The sequence below is a fragment of the Rhinoraja longicauda genome, chromosome 12, assembly GCF_053455715.1.
Source record: "Rhinoraja longicauda isolate Sanriku21f chromosome 12, sRhiLon1.1, whole genome shotgun sequence".
Lineage (NCBI taxonomy): Eukaryota > Metazoa > Chordata > Chondrichthyes > Rajiformes > Arhynchobatidae > Rhinoraja > Rhinoraja longicauda.
Window position 1 is genome coordinate 51,615,335 of NC_135964.1, and position 17,836 is coordinate 51,633,170.

The 17,836-nt window shown below is 47.8% G+C and overlaps 1 protein-coding gene across 1 annotated transcript in view; it reads left to right on the forward strand.

The window, feature by feature from the left end:
* The window catches only part of LOC144598607 (arsenite methyltransferase), a 31,474-nt gene extending 14,545 nt beyond the window's left edge, over nucleotides 1–16,929 (forward strand). Inside the window, exons 6-10 of the mRNA XM_078408805.1 lie at nucleotides 3,203–3,284; nucleotides 4,924–5,055; nucleotides 8,037–8,179; nucleotides 11,017–11,142; nucleotides 16,704–16,929. Of these exons, the coding sequence (XP_078264931.1) occupies nucleotides 3,203–3,284; nucleotides 4,924–5,055; nucleotides 8,037–8,179; nucleotides 11,017–11,142; nucleotides 16,704–16,838 (618 nt within the window). The 3' untranslated portion in view covers nucleotides 16,839–16,929. The remainder of the gene's footprint in view (nucleotides 1–3,202; nucleotides 3,285–4,923; nucleotides 5,056–8,036; nucleotides 8,180–11,016; nucleotides 11,143–16,703) is intronic.
* The last annotated feature ends 907 nt before the right edge of the window (nucleotides 16,930–17,836 follow it).

Below are 17,836 nucleotides of genomic sequence, written 5' to 3' on the forward strand. Positions count from 1 at the left end.
AAAGTAGCTCAGGACTGCTCTCTAGTTGCCAGTTGCAGGTATTGCAGGTATTGGTGAGTCAACAGCCCTGTGACTAAAGGGCATGTGTTATGCATCACTCACAGGGTGATGGAAAGATAGAAAGAGCTGCCAGAGGAGGTAGTTGGGGTAGGTACCACAAAAACATTTAACAGGCATTTGGACAGATACACCGATACAGAAGAATGGATCGACTGGGCTTGTATTCGCTGGAATTTAGAAGGATGAGTGGGGATCTTATAGAAACATATAAAATACTTTAGGCATTGGACAAGGCTAAATGCAGGAAAAATGATCCCGATGTTGGGGGAGTCCAGAACCAGGGGTCACAGTGTAAGAATAAGGGGTAAACCATTTAGGACTGAGATGAGGAAATACATTTCCAGCCAGAGAGTTGTGAATCTGTGGAATTTTCTGCCACAGAAGGCAGTGGAGGCCAATTCACTGGATGTTTTCGAGAGAGAGTTAGATTTAGCTCTTAGGGCTAATGGAATCAAGGGATATGGGGAGAAAGCAGGAACGGGGTACTGATTGTGGATGATCAGCCATGATCATATTGAATGGCGGTGCTGGCTCAAAGTGCCGAATGGCCTACTCCTGCGCCTATTTTTTTGTTTCTATGTTTAGAGAGAAATGGGCCAAATGCAGGCATGTGGGAACTAGCGTATATAGGCCCAATCTCCAAATTTCTCCAAACCTTTCCTATCCACGTATATGTCCAAATGTCTTTTAAATGTTACTAGACCAAGTGGACCCGTTGGGCCCAAACCTCTCCTGCATTGGTGCAGCATCCTCTCACTCCCCCCTCCACCTCCCCCCTCCCCCCTCCACCCTTCCCCCTCCCTCCCTCCTCCCCTCACATCTGCCCCTCCCCTTCCCCTCCCCCCATTCCCCTCCCGCCCCACTCCATCCCCCTTATCCTCCCTCCCTAGGAGATCGATTTAAACTTAAAAATGTGAATAACTTAAAAAATATAACACCGATTTCAATGAAACTTCTTCCATTGGCACCAAAGGGACGACGGTGAGTAAGGTGGGCCTAAAATTGTCGCGCTATCATGTACCGTTTTGGCTGTAGTTCAGGAACAAACAAACAAACAAACAAACAAACAAACAAGTGTTTTAGTATATAGAAGATTGTACATGCCTGAATCACCTCCTGTGACAGCTTTTTCCAAATGCCCACCACCATGAAAAAGTCACCCTTCATGTTCTTATTAAATCTTTCCCCTCTCAGCTTAGACCTGCGTCTGCTGGTTCTTGATTCCCCTACTCTGGGTGAAAGATTCATAAAATCATAAGTGATAAGGGAAGAATTAGGCCATTCGGCCCATCGAGTCTACTCCGCCATTCAATCATGGCTGACCTATCTCTCCCTCCTAACACCATTCTCCTGCCTTCTCCCCATAACCCCTGACACCCGCACTGATCAAAGTATTCTCAAGAGAGTCAAGAGTGGTAATTTGCATTTTTGCCTTTGAGTGTTTTATTGCCATATGAACCAAACAGAACAATAAAATTCTTAGGTATCACAAAATTCTTACTTGCAGCAGCATAACAGAATATGTAAACATAGCACGCTGTAAACAATATAATAAATTTAAAAAAACATGCAGTATATTCACCCCGTGTGCATTCACCCGATCTATTCCCCTCATGATTTTACACACCTCGGTAAGATCACCTTTCAACTGGGGCCACACAGTCTAAGAAGAAAGGGGAGGCCATTTAAAACTGAGGTGAGAAGAAACTTGTTCACCCAGAGAGTTGTGAATTTGTGGAATTCTCTGCCACAGAGGGCAGTGGAGGCCAATTCACTGGATGAATTTAAAAGAGAGTTCAATAGAGCTCTAGGGGCTAGCGGAATCAGGGGATACGGGGAGAAGGCAGGCACGGGTTACTGATTGTGGACGATCAGCCATGATCGCAATGAATGGCGGTGCTGGCTCAAAGAGCCGAATGGCCTCTCTCCTGCACCTGTTTTCAATGTTTCTATGTTTCTATGCTTCAGCCTCGTGCAGGTTCCATTGTATAGCTTCAGGTTTGGTGTCACATACAGTTCAGAGAGGGTTATGGATCGCTGGTTCTCACTCACCAATGTCTTTGAGAGGGGAGCGAAGAGCTTTGTGCAACCATCTGCTGTTCACACAGTCGATGCTGGTTTTTCATTCAAGATTTAATTAATTAATTGAATTTCAATTCCCCAGTGGCCCGGGTGGGATTTGAACCCATGCTTCCAGATCAATAATCAAGGTCGCTGGAGTACCAGTTCACCAATGTGACCCTTAGTCTTGGGTCCGTTGGACAGTGTATATTCCTCGACTAGTTTATTTGTACTAATTCAATTAATTTGTACTGATCAAGAACCTATCTATCTTTGCCTTAAATATGTCCACTGACTTAGCCACAGCCTTCTGTGGCAAAGAATTCCACAGATGCACCACTCTCCCGCTAGTGGAAACATCCTCTCCACGTCCACTCTATCCAAGCCGTTCACTATTCCGTACGTTTTAATGAGCCCCCCCTCCCCCCTCCTCTTCCTTCTAAACTCCAGCGAGTACAGGCCCAGTGCCGACAAACGCTCATCATATGTTAACCCACTCATTCCTGGGATCATTCTCGTAAACCTCCTCTGGATCTTCTCCATAGCCAGCACATCTTTCCTTCGGGCGGCACGGCGGTAGAGTTGCCGCCTTACAGCGAATGCAGCGCCGGAGACCCGGGTTCCATCCCGACTACGGGTGCTACTGTCTGTGCGGAGTTTGTACGTTCTCCCCGTGACCTGCGAGGGTCTTCTCCGAGATCTTCGAATTTCCTCCCACGCTCCAAAGACGTGCAGGTTTGTAGGTTAATTGGCTTGGTAAACGTAAAAATTGTCCCCAATGTGTTTAAGATAGTGTTAATGTGCGGTGATCGCTGGTCGACGCGGACCCGGTGGGCCGAAGGGCCTGTTTCCGCGCTGTCTCTCTAAACTAAACGAAAGGGGTAGAATTAGGTCATTCGGCCCTTCAAGTCTACTCTGCCATTCAATCATGGCTGATCATCTCTCCCTCCAAACCCTATTCTTGTGCTGTCCTGATCTAGGTTCGATGTCACATGAAAAAAATGCCTTGGTGCCTCTGAATTTTGATTGGGAAGAACCAGTTGTAAATATTAAATTCCAGGGAATATTTTGTGTGTTGCAGGAAGGCGGAGAAATGTATTTCAGTGACATGTACGCCAGTGAGCCTCTGGATGAAGAGCTGAAGAAGGATGCCCTACTCTGGGGTAAAGGTCACTATTGTGTCATCCACTCGTAGAGCCACTGCCTCACAGCGCCGGAGACCCAGGTTCCATCCTGACCTCGGGTGCTGTCTGCATGTGTGTGGAGTTTGTACGTTCTCCCTGTGACCCGCGTGGGTTTTCTCCGGGTGCTCCGGTTTCCCCCCCCCCCACATCCCAAAGACATGTGCGGGTTCTTAGATTAATTGGCACTCTGTAAATTGCCCCCCACTCGGCCCATCATGTCTACACCGCCATTCAATCATGGCTGATCTATTTCTCGCTGTTAATCCCATTCTCCTGCCTCTCCCTGATAACCCCTGACACCCTCGGACATCTTTGGGATAACATAGAACATAGAGTGCAAAAGGGTGAACGATGGTCGGCGTGGACTCGGTGGGCCAAAGGGCCCGTTTCCATGATGGATAAACCAACCTACCAAAGCTAGTAAACTAAGCTGGTCGTGATGTGAACTCCACACACACACACACTGCAAACACAAGCTACTTTATGCATAGTTATCTTTAATATACTTTATCTCTGACAGTTTAGACGTTAGGCTTTGGTGATACAGCATGGGAACAGGCCCTTCAGCCCATTGAGTCCATGCTGACCCAATACACTAACACTGTCCTACACACACGAGGGACATTTCACAATTTTACCGAACGGATTAACCTCCAAGCCTGGAGTGTGGGAGGAAACCAGAGCACCTAGAGAAAACCCACGCAGGTCACGGGGAGAATGTACAAACTCCGTACAGACTTCTTTTGGGAAGGAGGAATTTCTTGAGTCAGAGGGTGGTGGAATTCTTTGCCACAGAAGGCTATGGAGGCCAAGTCAGATAGATTCTTGATTAGTATGGGTGTCAGGGGTTACGGGGAGAAGGCAGGAGAATGGGGTTAGGAGAGTAGATCAGTCATGATTAAATGGTGGAGTAGACTTGATGGGCCGAATGGCCTAATTCTTCTTCTATCACATGACCTTATATTGCATCAGAGAGCTGTCTTATTAGCTGTAAGTGCCACAAGATGTACACCGATCAGCCAAAACATTAAGACCACTGACAGGCGAAGTGAATAACTGATTATCTCGTTACAATGGCACCTGTCAAGGGGTGGGATATATTAGGCAGCAAGTGAACAGTCAGTTCTTGAAGTTGACGTGTTGGATGCAGGAGAAATGGGCAGGAGTAAAGACCTGAGCGACTTAGACAAGGCCCAAATTGTTATGGCCAGACGACTGGGTCGGAGCATCTCTGAAACGGCAAGGCTTGTGGGGTGCTCCCGGTCAGCAGTGGTGAGTACCGACCGACAGTGGTCCGAGGAGGGACAAACTACAAACCGGCAACAGACAGGGTGTTGGGCGCCCAAGGCTCATCGATGCGCGAGGGCAACAAAAGCTATCCCGTCTGGTCCGAACCGACAGAAGGTCGACGGTGGCACAAGTCACAGAAAATGTTAATGGTGGTCACGGGAGGAATGTGTCACAATACACAGTGCATCGCACCCTGCTGCGTATGGGGCTGCACACGGAGGACCAACAGCATATTAGGCAGGTGGGCATAATGTTTTGGCTGGTCGGTGTACCTGAATGTTGTGAAAGGTTCTAATCAAATGCATCCTTTTGTATCTGCCTGTGGAAGGGGAGGGGCTGGCAGGAGCCCTGTTTTGGAAGGATTTAATCAGGCTGGTGAAGTCTGTTGGATTCAGCACGCCTTACCTGGTCACTGCCAGCCACATCAACATCCAGAAGCCGGAACTCCTCAAACAAACCGGTAAATATAACTCTGTGCCTTTCCCGTGTCTTGACTCCCAGAACAACTCGTTCTCACCCTGTTACACCCCAGGGCTTGTATTCACTGGAGTTCAGAAGGATGAGAGGGGGATCTTATAGAGGCATATAAAATTATAAAAGGACTGGATGAGTTAGATGTTCCAAATGATGGGGGAGGCCAGAACCAGGGGGGGGGGGGGGCACACAGTCTAAGAATAAAGGGGAGGCCATTTAAAACTGAGGTGAGAATACGTTTATTGGCCAAGTATGTGCATATACAAGGAATGTGCCTTTAGAATCGGAATTCAGAATCACCTTTATTTGTCATCCAAAAAAACAAGTCTTTTGGACGAGATTTCGTCACCCATAGTCCAACAATAACTGTGTCATTCTTTAAAACTGAGATGAGGAAAAACTTTTTCACCCAGAGAGTTGTGAATCTGTGGAATTCTCTGCCACAGAAGGCAGTGGAGGCCAATTCACTGTATGAATTTAAAAGAGAGTTAGATAGAGCTCTAAGGGGTAGTGGAAACAATGGATATGGGGAGAAGGCAGGCACGGGTTACTGATTGTGGACAATCAGCCTTGATCACAATGAATGGTCGTGCTGGCTCGAAGGGCCAAATGGCCTCCTCCTGCACCTATTTTCTATGCTTCTATGTACAAATGTTCCCAATGTTGGGGGAGTCCAGAACCAGGGGGGTCACAGTCTAAGAATAAAGGGGAGGCCATTTAAAACTGAGGTGAGAAGAAACTTTATCACCCAGGGAGTTGTGAATTTGTGGAATTCTCTGCCACAGAAGGCAGTGGAGGCCAAATCACTGGATGAATTTAAAAGAGAGTTAGATAGAGCTCTAGGGGCTAGTGGAATCAAGAGATATGGGGAGAAGGCAGGCACGGGTTAGTTACTGATTGTGGATGATCAGTCATGATCACAATGAATGGTGGTGCTGGCTCGAAGGGCCAAATGGCCTCCTCCTGCACCTATTTTCTATGTTTCTATGTCCTCTGTCTCCATCAATAGTTTCGATGTGCAGTTTACCAGGGAGTACAAATACCTTGGCGTTTACCTGGACAGTAAACTGGACTGGTCCAGGTAAGGCTGAGGCCCTGTACAAGAAGGGACAGAGCCGGCTGTACCTTTTGAGAAGGTTCCGCTCCTTCAACGTCTGCAGTGGGATGCTGCAGATGTTCTACCAATTGGTGGTGGCCAGTGCCATCTTCTTCGCTGCCGTGTGCTGGGGCAGCAGGGCAAAGGCCGTGGACGCCAGTGGGATTAACAAACTCATCAGGAACGCTGGCTCCGTCCTGGGGGCGGAGTTGGATGCGCGGGAGGTGGGTCTTGGAGGGGAGGAGGGGGGGGGAGTTGTACAGTTCGATAGCCACAGGGAAGAAGGATCTCCTGTGGCATTCTGTGCTGCATCTCGGGGGACCAGCCCCCTCCCCTGACATCAGCCTGAAGAAGGGTCTCAACCCCGAAACGTCACCCATTCCTTCTCTCCCGAGATGCTGCCTGACCCGCTGAGTTACTCCAGCATTTTGTGTCCACCTTCGATTTATACCAGCATCTGCAGTTTTTTTCCTCCAGTCACAAATGCTCACCACAACTTTCCCCTACTCCTCCCCTACCCTCATTTATTACTTTCAATCTCATTCCTTGATTACTTTGTGTTACTTCCAGTCATTTATTACTTTCAATCTCATTCCTCAGTTACTTTGTATTACTTCCAGTCATTTATTACTTTCAATCTCATTCCTCGATTACTTTGTATTTCTTCCAGCCATTTATTACTTTCAATCTCATTCCTCGATTACTTTGTATTATTACTTCCAGTCATTTTTTACTTTCAATCTCATTCCTCAGCTACTTTGTATAACTTCCAGTCATTTATTACTTTCAATCTTATTCCTCGGTTATTTTGTATTACTTCCAACCATTTATTACTTTCAATCTGATTCCTCGACTGTATTCAAGCTATTTATTACTCTCCATTGCAATCTCACCCCTCTATTACTTTCTATAACTCATTTCCCACTTCTCTTGATGGACACAAAAAGCTGGAGTAACTCAGTGGGACAGGCAGCATCTCTGGAGAGAAGAAATGAGTGACGTTTTGGGGCCAAGATATGTCTTCAGATTGAAGAATAAATTCCTTCTTCAGACTGAAGAAGGGTCTCGACCCGAAACGTCACCCATTCCTTCTCTTCCGAGACGCTGCCTGACCCGCTGAGTTACTCCAGCTTTTTGTGTCGACCTTCGGTCTAATTCAGCGGGTCAATCTCAGGAGGCTAGGAAAGCGTGACGTTTCGGGTCGAGACAATAGACAATAGACAGGAGGAGGCCATTCGGCCCTTCGAGCCAGCACCACCATACAATGTGATCATGGCTGATCATTCTCAATCAGTACCCCGTTCCTGCCCTCTCCCCATACCCCCTGACTCCTCTATTCTTAAGAGCTCTATCTAGCTCGCTCTTGAATGCATTCAGAGAATTGGCCTCCACTGCCTTCTGAGGCAGAGAATTCCACAGATTTACAACTCTCTGACTGAAAAAGTTTTTTCTCATCTCCGTTCTAAATGGCCTACCCCTTATTCTTAAACTGTGGCCCCGGTTCTGGATTCCCCCAACATTGGGAACATGTTTCCTGCCTCTAACGTGTCCAACCCCTTTATAATCTTATATGTTTCGATAAGATCCCCTCTCATCCTTCTAAATTCTTTCTTCAGTCCGAGGAAGGGTCTCGACCCGAAACGTCACCCATTCCTTCTCTCCCGAGATGCTGCCTGACCTGCTGAGTTACTCCAGCATTGTGTGTCTACCTTCGATTTTCACCAGCATCTGCAGTTTCTTTTTCCTACTTTCTGTCTTTTATTCTCTTCTGTTCATTGCTGGTGCACCGCGACCCCTTGCCCAGTTCCCTGGCGATCGACCGCTTTTCATCTGCTTACACAAGGATGCTCTAGGAGTTTTCTTGTCCCCAGGAAATGTGCGCTATGCTTCTGGAACTTACCGCTTCTTCAAGCTGCCCGCAGTGAGGAACGAGGGGAGAGGTCTAGTCACGTACAAGGGGACCGTCGACGACCACCCGCTAGACCTGCGCTTCGATTCTGCTCACTCTTTCAAAGTAAGATTGGAAAAGCTGGGCTTGTATTCACTGGAGTTTAGAAGGATGAGAGGGGGATCTTATAGAGATGTATAAAAATTATAAAATGACTGGACAATCTAGATGCAGGGAAAAATGTTCCCAATGTTGGGGGAGTCCCAGAACCAGGGGACACACAGTCTAAGAATAAAGGGGAGACCATTTAAAACTGAGGTGACAAGAAACCTTTTCACCCATTGAGTTGTGAATCTGTGGAATTCTCTGCCACAGAAGGCAGTGGAGGCCAATTCACTGGATGAATTTAAAAGAGAGTTAGATAGAGCTCTTGCGGCTAGTGGAATCAAGGGATATGTGGAGAAGGCAGGCACGGGTTACTGATTGTGGATGATCAGCCATGATCACAATGAATGGCAGTGCTGGCTCAAAGGGCCAAATGGCCTCCTTCTGCACCTATTTTCTATGTATCTATGTTTAAGAAAGTTCAAGTCAGCCGCCAGCGGACCAAAGGAACTCGGGTTATCAAAGAGTTGCTGAACACCTGAAATAAAAACAAATATTGTAAATACTCAACAGGTCTCTCCACATCTGTGGGGAGAGAAACAGAGCTAATGTTTCAGCTCAAAGACCTATTTGTCAAACCTGAAACATTTTCTCTTCCCACTGGTCAACACATTATTTACCTTTTCTCACCATTCATAAGGTCGTAAGGGATAGGAGGGGAAATTAGGCCATTCGGCCCATCAAGTCTACTCCGCCATTCAATCATTGGCTGATCTATCTCTCCCACCTAACCCCATTCTCCTGCCTTCTCCCCATAACCCCTGACGCCCGTGCTAATCAAGAATCTACCAATCTCAAGCGTCACCTATCCATGTTCTCCAGAGTCGCTGCCTGACCCACTTCAGACTGAAGAAGGGTCTCGACCTGAAACGTCGCCCGTTCCTTCTCTCCTGAGATGCTGCCTGTTCCTGCTGAGTTACTCCAGCATTTTGTGAATAAATACCTTCGATTTGTACCAGCATCTGCAGTTATTTTCTTACATCCCTCCTTTTTCCTAATTCTGTAACTGACCAGCAGGTGGCAGGCAGGTGCAAGTTGGCCCAAAGTGCCAGCGACGTTTAGAGCACAGTTGTGTGGGGAAATAACTGCAGGTGCTGGTTCAGATCGAAGGTATCACAAAATGCTGGAGTAACGCAGCGGGACAGGCAGCATCTCGGGAGAGAAGGAATGGGCGACGTTTCGGGTTGAGACCCTTCTTCAGACTGATGTCAGCGGAGGGGGCGGGACAAAGATAGGATGTAGTCGGAGACAGGAAGACTGGTGGGAGAACTGGGAAGAGGGAGGGGATGGAGAGAGAGGGACAGAGGAACTATCTAAAGTTAGAGAAGTCAATGTTCATACCGCTGGGCTGCAAGCTGCCCAAGCAAAATATGAGGTGCTGTTCCTCCAATTTGCGGTGGGCCTCACTATGACACTGGAGGAGGCCCATGACAGAAAGGTCAGACTGGGAGTGGGAGGGGGAGTTGAAGTGCTGAGCCACCGGGAGATCAGGTTGGTTAAGGCGGACTGAGCGAAGGTGTTGAGTGAAACGATCGCCGAGCCTGCGTTTGGTCTCGCCGATGTCGAGAAGTTGACACCTGGAACAGCGGATACAATAGATGAGGTTGGAGGAGGTGCAGGTGAACCTCTGTCTCACCTGGAAAGACTGTTTGGGTCCTTGGATGGTGTCGCGGGGGGAGGTAAAGGGACAGGTGTTGCATCTCCTGCGGTTGCACAGTTGTACAGCACAGTTGAACAGCATGGAAACAGGCCCTTCGACCCAGTTCATCCATACCATCCAAGCTAGTCCCATTTGCCCGAGACTGGCCAATACCCTTCTCAACCTTTCCTATCCATGTACTTGTCGAAATGTCTTTTAAATGCAGTTATGGTACCCGCCCCAAATATTTCCTCTTGCAGCTCGTTCCGTATACCCACCAACCTCTGTGTGAATAACTTGCTCCTCAAATCAAATCTTTCACCTTTTACCTTAAACCTATCCCCTCGAGTTCTCGATGCCCCTACGTAAAGTAAAATACTCTGTGCATTCTCCCTATCTATTCTGCTCACGGTTTAATACACCTTTGTAAGATGACCCATCAGCCTCCTGCACCTGCACAACCTCTCCCTATAGCCTGTCCAACCTCTCCCTATAGTCCTAGCCTGTCCAACCTCTCTCTGTATCCTAGCCTGTCCAACCTCTCCCTATTGCCTGTCCAACCTCCCCCTATAGCTGTCCAACCTCCCCCTGTAGCTTGTCCAACCTCCCCCTGCATCCTAGCCTGTCCAATCTCTCCCTATAGACCTAGCCTGTCCAACCTCCCCTATAGCCTGTCCAACCTCCCCCTACAGCCTGTCCAACCTCTCCCTGTATTCTAGCCTGTCCAACCTCTCCCTGTATCCTAGCCTGTCCAACCTCTCCCTGTATCCTAGCCTGTCCAACCTCTCCCTGTATCCTAGCCTGTCCAACCTCTCCCTACAGCCTGTCCAACCCCTCCCTGTATCCTAGCCTGTCCAACCTCTCCCTATAGCCTGTCCAACCTCCCCCTGCATCCTAGCCTGTCCAATCTCTCCCTATAGACCTAGCCTGTCCAACCTCCCCTATAGCCTGTCCAACCTCCCCCTACAGCCTGTCCAACCCCTCCCTGTATCCTAGCCTGTCCAACCTCCCCCTGCATCCTAGCCAAATAGTCAATTTTGAATCGGCACTTGTGAATGGGGTTACAGGAATAGGTTTACTGGGCAGCAAATCACTTGCGGTCTTTCACGGTTACTGTAAGGCCTTGTTTGCGGTGGTAATTCTCATTTGTTTCTTGCAGAAGGACAAACCAGTGGAGGTTGACGGAGAGCTGGCCATGGTGCTAAAAACCTCCCGCTTTGCCGCTCACTTCATCATCGAGCTTGTCGAGGGAGGGGAAGCTCCTTTAAAAGATGAGCCTCAGCAGGTGAGTAGGCACGGTGGCGCAGCGGTAGCGCTGCTGCCTCACAGCGCCGGAGACCCGGGTTCCATCCTGACCACGGGTGCTGTCTGTACGGAGTTTGTACGTTCTCCCCGTGACCTGCGTGGGTTTTCTCCGAGATCTCCGGTTTCCTCCCACACTCCAAAGAAGTGCAGGTTTGCAGGTTAATTGGCTTGGTGTAATTGTAATTTGTCCCTGGTGTGTGTGGGATAGTGCTAGTGTACGGGATTCGCGGGTCGGCTTGAACTCGATGGACTGAAGGGCCTGTTTCCGCGCTGTTTCTCTAAACTAAAGTAAAAGACCCGAAACGTCATCTATTCATTCTCCCTCCAGATGCCTGGCCTGCTGAGTTCCTCCAGCACTTTGTGTTTTCTTCGATTCCAACATCTGCAGTCTCTTGTCTCTCTATTTCAAGTTCCTCACACCTGGCTTACTGTACCTTTGTACTGAGAATTCAAGGCTGATCATTTACCACTTTCCTCCACAACTCAACCCATATTGGTTCCAATACCTTAATTCCAACCACACATCCCTTGTTCCTTAATACCAAGAGCAAGTGTATTGATCTCTCATTCCATTATAAACCATCTTAAAATGTATTGATTAATATAATAGCCTCTTTCCATAGACTAATCACTCATTCAGTGAAATATTGTTTCCTCAGCTAATTTTTGATGATCAAACATTTTGCTGCTCGTTTCGTAGAATGGCAGCCTTTCGACCACAGACGCTGAAGAGAAAGAGGGAAATTAGAGGGAAAAGTTCACCCAAAGAGCATAGGAACATAGAAAATAGGGGCAGGAGCAGGCCACTCGGCCCTTCGAGCCAGCACCGCCATTCAATATGGTAATTTTTTTTTAGATTTAGATTTAGAGATACAGCGCGGAAACAGGCCCTTCGGCCCACCAAGTCCGCGCCGCCCAGCGATCCCCGCACATTAACACTATCCTACACACACTAGGGACAATTTTTACATTTACCCAGTCAATTAACCTACAAACCTGTACGTCTTTGGAGTGTGGGAGGAAACCGGAGATCTCGGAGAAAACCCACGCAGGTCACGGGAAGAAGGTACTGTTCTTGGTCATGGCTGATCATCCACAATCAGTACCCCGTTCCTGCCCTCTCCCCATTTCCCTTGATTCCGTTAGCCCTCAGAGTTAAATCTTAAGAGCGACAAAGGTCTGCAGCTTATTAGGGAAAGATCACAGGAACCTGGACACAGGTCACAAGGACTCCTGGGCCTGAGTTCCGGAGAGAGGTTGGGCAGGCTAGGGCTTTATTCCTTGGAGTAATAGATTAATTTAGAGATGCAGCGCGAAAACAGGTCCTTCGGCCTGCTGAATCAGCGCTGAAACCAAAATCCCCGCACACTCCACACACACTTGGGACAATTTACCTACAATCAAAGCCTATAAACCTGTACATATTTGGAGTGTGGGAGGAAACCGGAGCACCTGGAGAAAACCCACGCAGGTCACGGGGAGAATGTACAAACTCCGTACAGACAGAACCGGTAGTCAGGATGGAACCCGGGTCTCTGGCGTTGTGAGGCAGCAACTCTACCGCTGCGCCACCGTGCCACCTGGAGCGCAAGAGGGTGAAGAGCTGACCTTACAGAGGTGGGGGGATAGATAGGGTAGATGCACAGAGTAGGAGAATCAAGAATCATAGGACATAGGTTTAAGATGAGAGGGGAAAGATTTACTAGGAGCCTGAGAGGAAACTTTTTCAACTTGGAGGGTGGCGGCAGATACGATAGTAGCTTTTAAGAGACTTTTGGATTGGCACCATATCTGAGGAAGGATGTGCTGACTCTGGAGAAGGTCCAGAGAAGGTTTACAAGAATGATCCCAGGGATGAGTGGGTTAACCTGTGATGAGCGTTTGTCGGCACTGGGCCTGTACTCGCTGGAGTTTAGAAGGTTGAGGGGGGGACCTCATTGAAACATGGAGAATAGTAAAAGGCTTGGATTGAGTGGATGTGGAGAGGATGTTTCCACTAGTGGGAGAGTCTAGGACCGGAGGTCACAGCCTCAGAGTTAAAGGATGTTCTTTTAGGAAGGAGATGAGGAGAAATTTCTTTCGTCAGAGGGTGGTGAATCTGTAGAATTCTTTGCCACAGAAGGCTGTGGAGGCCAAGTCAGTGGATATTTTTAAGGCAAAGATAGATAGATTCTTGATTCGTACGGGTGTCAGGGGTTATGGTGAGAAGGCAGGAGAATGGGGTTAGGAGGGAGAGATAGATCAGCCATGATTGAATGTCGGAGTAGACCTGATGGGCCGAATTGCTTATTTCTACTCCTATTCCTTATGACCTTATGAGCACATAGATATGCCGGGGATGGAGGGAGCAGGTGCAGGCAGAGATTATTCTACCTTGGCATCTTGTTCAACACGGTGTCAAATTAGGAAAAAGGGGCGTATTAAGATCTGGGTGTCCTAGTGCATCAGTCACTGAAAGGAAGCATGCAGGTACAGCAGGCAGTGAAGAAAGGTTTACTAGGTTAATTCCCGGAATGGCGGGACTGTCATATGTGGAACGACTGGAGCGACTAGGCTTGTATACACTGGAATTTAGAAGGATGAGAGGGGATCTTATCGAAACGTATAAGATTAAGAATAAGGGGTAGGCCATTTAGAACGGAGATGAGGAAAAATGTTTTCAGTCAGAGAGTTGTGAATCTGTGGAATTCTCTGCCTCAGAAGGCAGTGGAGGCCAATTCTCTGGATGCATTCAAGAGAGAGCTAGATAGAGCTCTTAAGGATAGCGGAGTCAGGGGGTATGGGGAGAAGGCAGGAACAGGGTACTGATTGAGAACGATCAGCCATGATCACATTGAATGGTAGTGCTGGCTCGAAGGGCCGAATGGCCTACTCCTGCACCTATTGTCCATTGTATATATAACACGGATGTTGTTGGCTGAAGGGTCTGTTCCTCTGCTGTTCTGTGTTCTGTGCATTTATTCCTCACCGGGGTAATTCTAATTCCGGGAGGCAGAGAACAAAGACTTGATGTGCAGGGAGGAACTGCAGATGCCGGTTTAAACTGAAAACACAAAAGGCTGGAGTAACTCAGCGGGTCAGGCAGCATCTCCGGAGAAAAGGAATCGGTGACGTTTCGGGTCGAGACCCTTCGTCAGACTGAGAGCTATGGACGGGCACTTAGGAGAAACGAATGGAAGATATGCAAAAAGCAACGATGATCAAGGAAAGGTGGAGCCCACAATGGTTCATTGTTGGCTGTGGCGCAGGTGATAACGAGCTACACAGAAAGTGAAACTCAACAGGACGACAGCGAAACTAGCACGACGACTAGGGTGGGAGAGGGACGGAGAGAGAGGGGATGCAAGGGTTACTTGAAGTTAGACAATTCAAGATGCCCAAGCAAAATAGGAGATATGAAATGTGTTAACAGAAATTGATTTTAATTTGCACTCAAAGGCTGTGATACAGCTTTTGCAAATCCCTTGAATTGATGCCTGTCCCACCAGAGTTATTTCCTCCACCTCCAAAGCTGTAATTCAGCATTGCACTGGAGTTGAACAAGCAGAATCACCCAGTGTGGCTGTGGAACGATGACTTTGTTATTGTCTGCAATAAAAACCTGCCATCCAGCTAATGTGATCATTCTAATGGACCAGTGTAACAAGACATTCATGCCACAAGTGTAGAGGCTTAGAATCACAAAGTGATACAGCGTGGAAACGGGCCATTCGGCCCAACTTGCCCGCACCGACCAACATGTCCCATCTACACTTGTCCCACCTGCCTGCGTTTGGCCCATATCCCTCCGAACCTGTCCTATCCATGTACCTGTCTAATTGCTTCTTAAAACGTTGCGATAGTCCCAGCCTCAACTACCTCCTCTGGCAGCTTGTTCCATGCACCCATCACTCTATGCGTGAAAAGGTTACCCCACGGATTCCTATAAAATCTTTCCTCTTTCACCTTAAGCCTATGCCCTCTGGTTCTCGATTCCCCTACTCTGGGCAAAAGACACTGGGCATCTACCCGATCTATTCCTCTCATGATTTAGTACACCTCTATAAGATCACCCCTCGTCCTCCTGTGCGCCAGTGAGTAGAGTCCCAGCTTACTCAACCTCCTCTCCCCGTAGTTCAAACCCTCGAATCCTGGCAACATCCTCTTAAATCAAGTCAAGTCAAGTCAAGTTTATTTGTCACATACACATACACGATGTGCAGTGAAATGAAAGTGGCAATGCCTGTGGATTGTGCAAAAAAAAAAGAATTACAGTTACAGCATATAAATGAAAGTTAATACAGAGAAGACAAAATTTAGTCCCTGGAGTTATAAAAGTTAACAGTCCTGATGGCCTGTGGGAAGAAACTCCGTCTTATCCTCTCCGTTTTCACAGCGTTACAGCGGAGGCGCTTGCTTGACCGTAGCAGCTGGAACAGTCCGTTGCTGGGGTGGCAGGGGTCCCTCATAATCTTGCTTGCTCTCGATCTGCACCTCCTGATGTATAGGTCCTGCAGGGGGGCGAGTGTAGTTCCCATGGTGCGTTCTGCCGAACGCACTACTCTCTGCAGGGCCTTCCTGTCCTGGGCAGAGCTGTTCCCAAACCAGACTGTAATGTTGCCGGACAGGATGCTCTCTACAGCCCCAGAGTAGAAGCAATGAAGGATCCTCAGAGACACTCCTGAATTTCCTCAGCTGTCTGAGGTGGTAAAGGCGCTGCCCTTGCCTTTACCCACCTGTGCGGCAATGTTCTCTATCCAACAATGTAGTGTAGTGTTGACTTCGATTTATGGGTAATTGAGACAGGTGCAAGTCAGAGAGGAAGGAGCATGAACGCCTTCACCTTAAAATGCTCTCTGAAACCTTTAGCAGAGTGTGGATTTAGTGTTTAGTTTTAGTTTAGTTATACAGTGCAGAAACAGGCCCTTCGGCCCACCGGGTCCGCGCCGACCAGTGAACCCCGCACACTAACACTACCCTACACCTACTAAGGACAATTTTTACATTTACCAAGCCAATTAACCTACAAACGTGTACGTCTTTGGAGTGTGGGAGAAACCGAAGATCTCGGAGAAAACCCACACAGGTCACGGGGAGATCGTACAAACTCCGTACAGACAGCACCCGTAGTCGGGATGGAACCCGGGTCTCCTATGCCACAAAAGCTTTTCACTGTATCTCGGTACACGTGACAATAAACTAAAGATCAGTCTGAAGAAGGTTTCAACCCAAAACGTCACCCATTCCTTCTCTCCAGAAATGCTGCCTGACCCGATTTTGTGTCTACCTCCGATTTAAACCAGCATCTGCAGTTCTTTCCTACTAAAAATATCCACTGACTTGGCCTCCACAGCCTTCTGTGGCAATGAATTCCACAGATTCACCACCTTCTGACTAAAGACTATATTGAATGTGTAGACACTCAGAATGTTTTATGTTTTGGAATGTTTTTGTTTTATATGGATTTTATATTCTAGATAGTTAATTTTGTAAATTTTAAAAAGAAATGCTGTTTGAAAGCAGATTGGGTTTTAAACTCTTCCTTTATCTTTTTGTCTCTAGTGCTGTCAGCTAAATCCCTTCCTGCTTGCAGACACACTGGGATTACACATCCAGAAATGCTCTAAAGGTCAGAAAGCTACCCTTTGTGGAAATAAGACTGAAGAGGCAAGCAAATGTCCAGTGGATGAAGGCTAGACAAGGCTAAAGTGCGGGCTCGGCGATCGTTCCGCAGAACACCTTCGCTCAGACTGCCTCGACCTACCTAATCGAAGGTAGACACAAAATGCTGGAGTAACTCAGCGGGTCAGGCAGCATCTCTGGAGAGAAGGAATGGGTGACGTTTCGGTCGAGACCCCCTTCTTCAGCGAGTCAGTCTGAAGAAGGGTCTCGGCCCGAAACGTCACCCATTCCTTCTCTCCAGAGATGCTGCCTGACCCGCTGAGTTACTCCAGCATTTTGTGTCTACCTTCAATTTAAACCAGCATCTGCAGTTTTCTTTCCTACCTATGGATCTACCTGATCTCCTGGTTGGCAGACACTTCAATTTTCCTTTCTTACCTTTCTGTCCTAGGTCTCCTCCATTGTCAGAGTGAGGCCAAATGTAAATTGTGTAACAACATCTCATATTGGCAGCTTGCGACCCAGTAGTATGAATCTTGATTTGTCTAAATAGAAGTATTCCCTCTCTCTCTATCCCTCCCCACCCAAGTCGTACTAGCTTCAAAGTCATCTTATTGAGTCTCATTGACTGTATTCGTTCTCACCAAACACACAGCTAACAATGACCTGTTTCCTGTATCAGTTACTTTTTTGTATATATCATTCATTTGTTCTACATCTCTCTACATCACCGTCTATATCTCTCGTTTCCCTTTCCCCCGACTCTCTGTTTGAGAAGGGTCTCGATCCAAAACGTCGGCCATTCCTTTTCTCCAGAGATGCTGTTTGACCCGCTGAGTTACTCCAGCTTTTTGTGTCTATCTTCGGTTTGAACCGGCATCTGCAGTTCCTTCCTGCAAATAAAGATTCAGACCTATGTTTTAAGGAACCACAGATGTTGGTTTAAACCGCAGACACAAAAAGCTGGAGTAACTCAGCGGGATCAGGCAGGTCAATGACAATAGGTGCAGGAGTAGGCCATTCGACCCTTTGAGCCAGCACCACCATTCAATGTGATCATGGCTGATCATTCT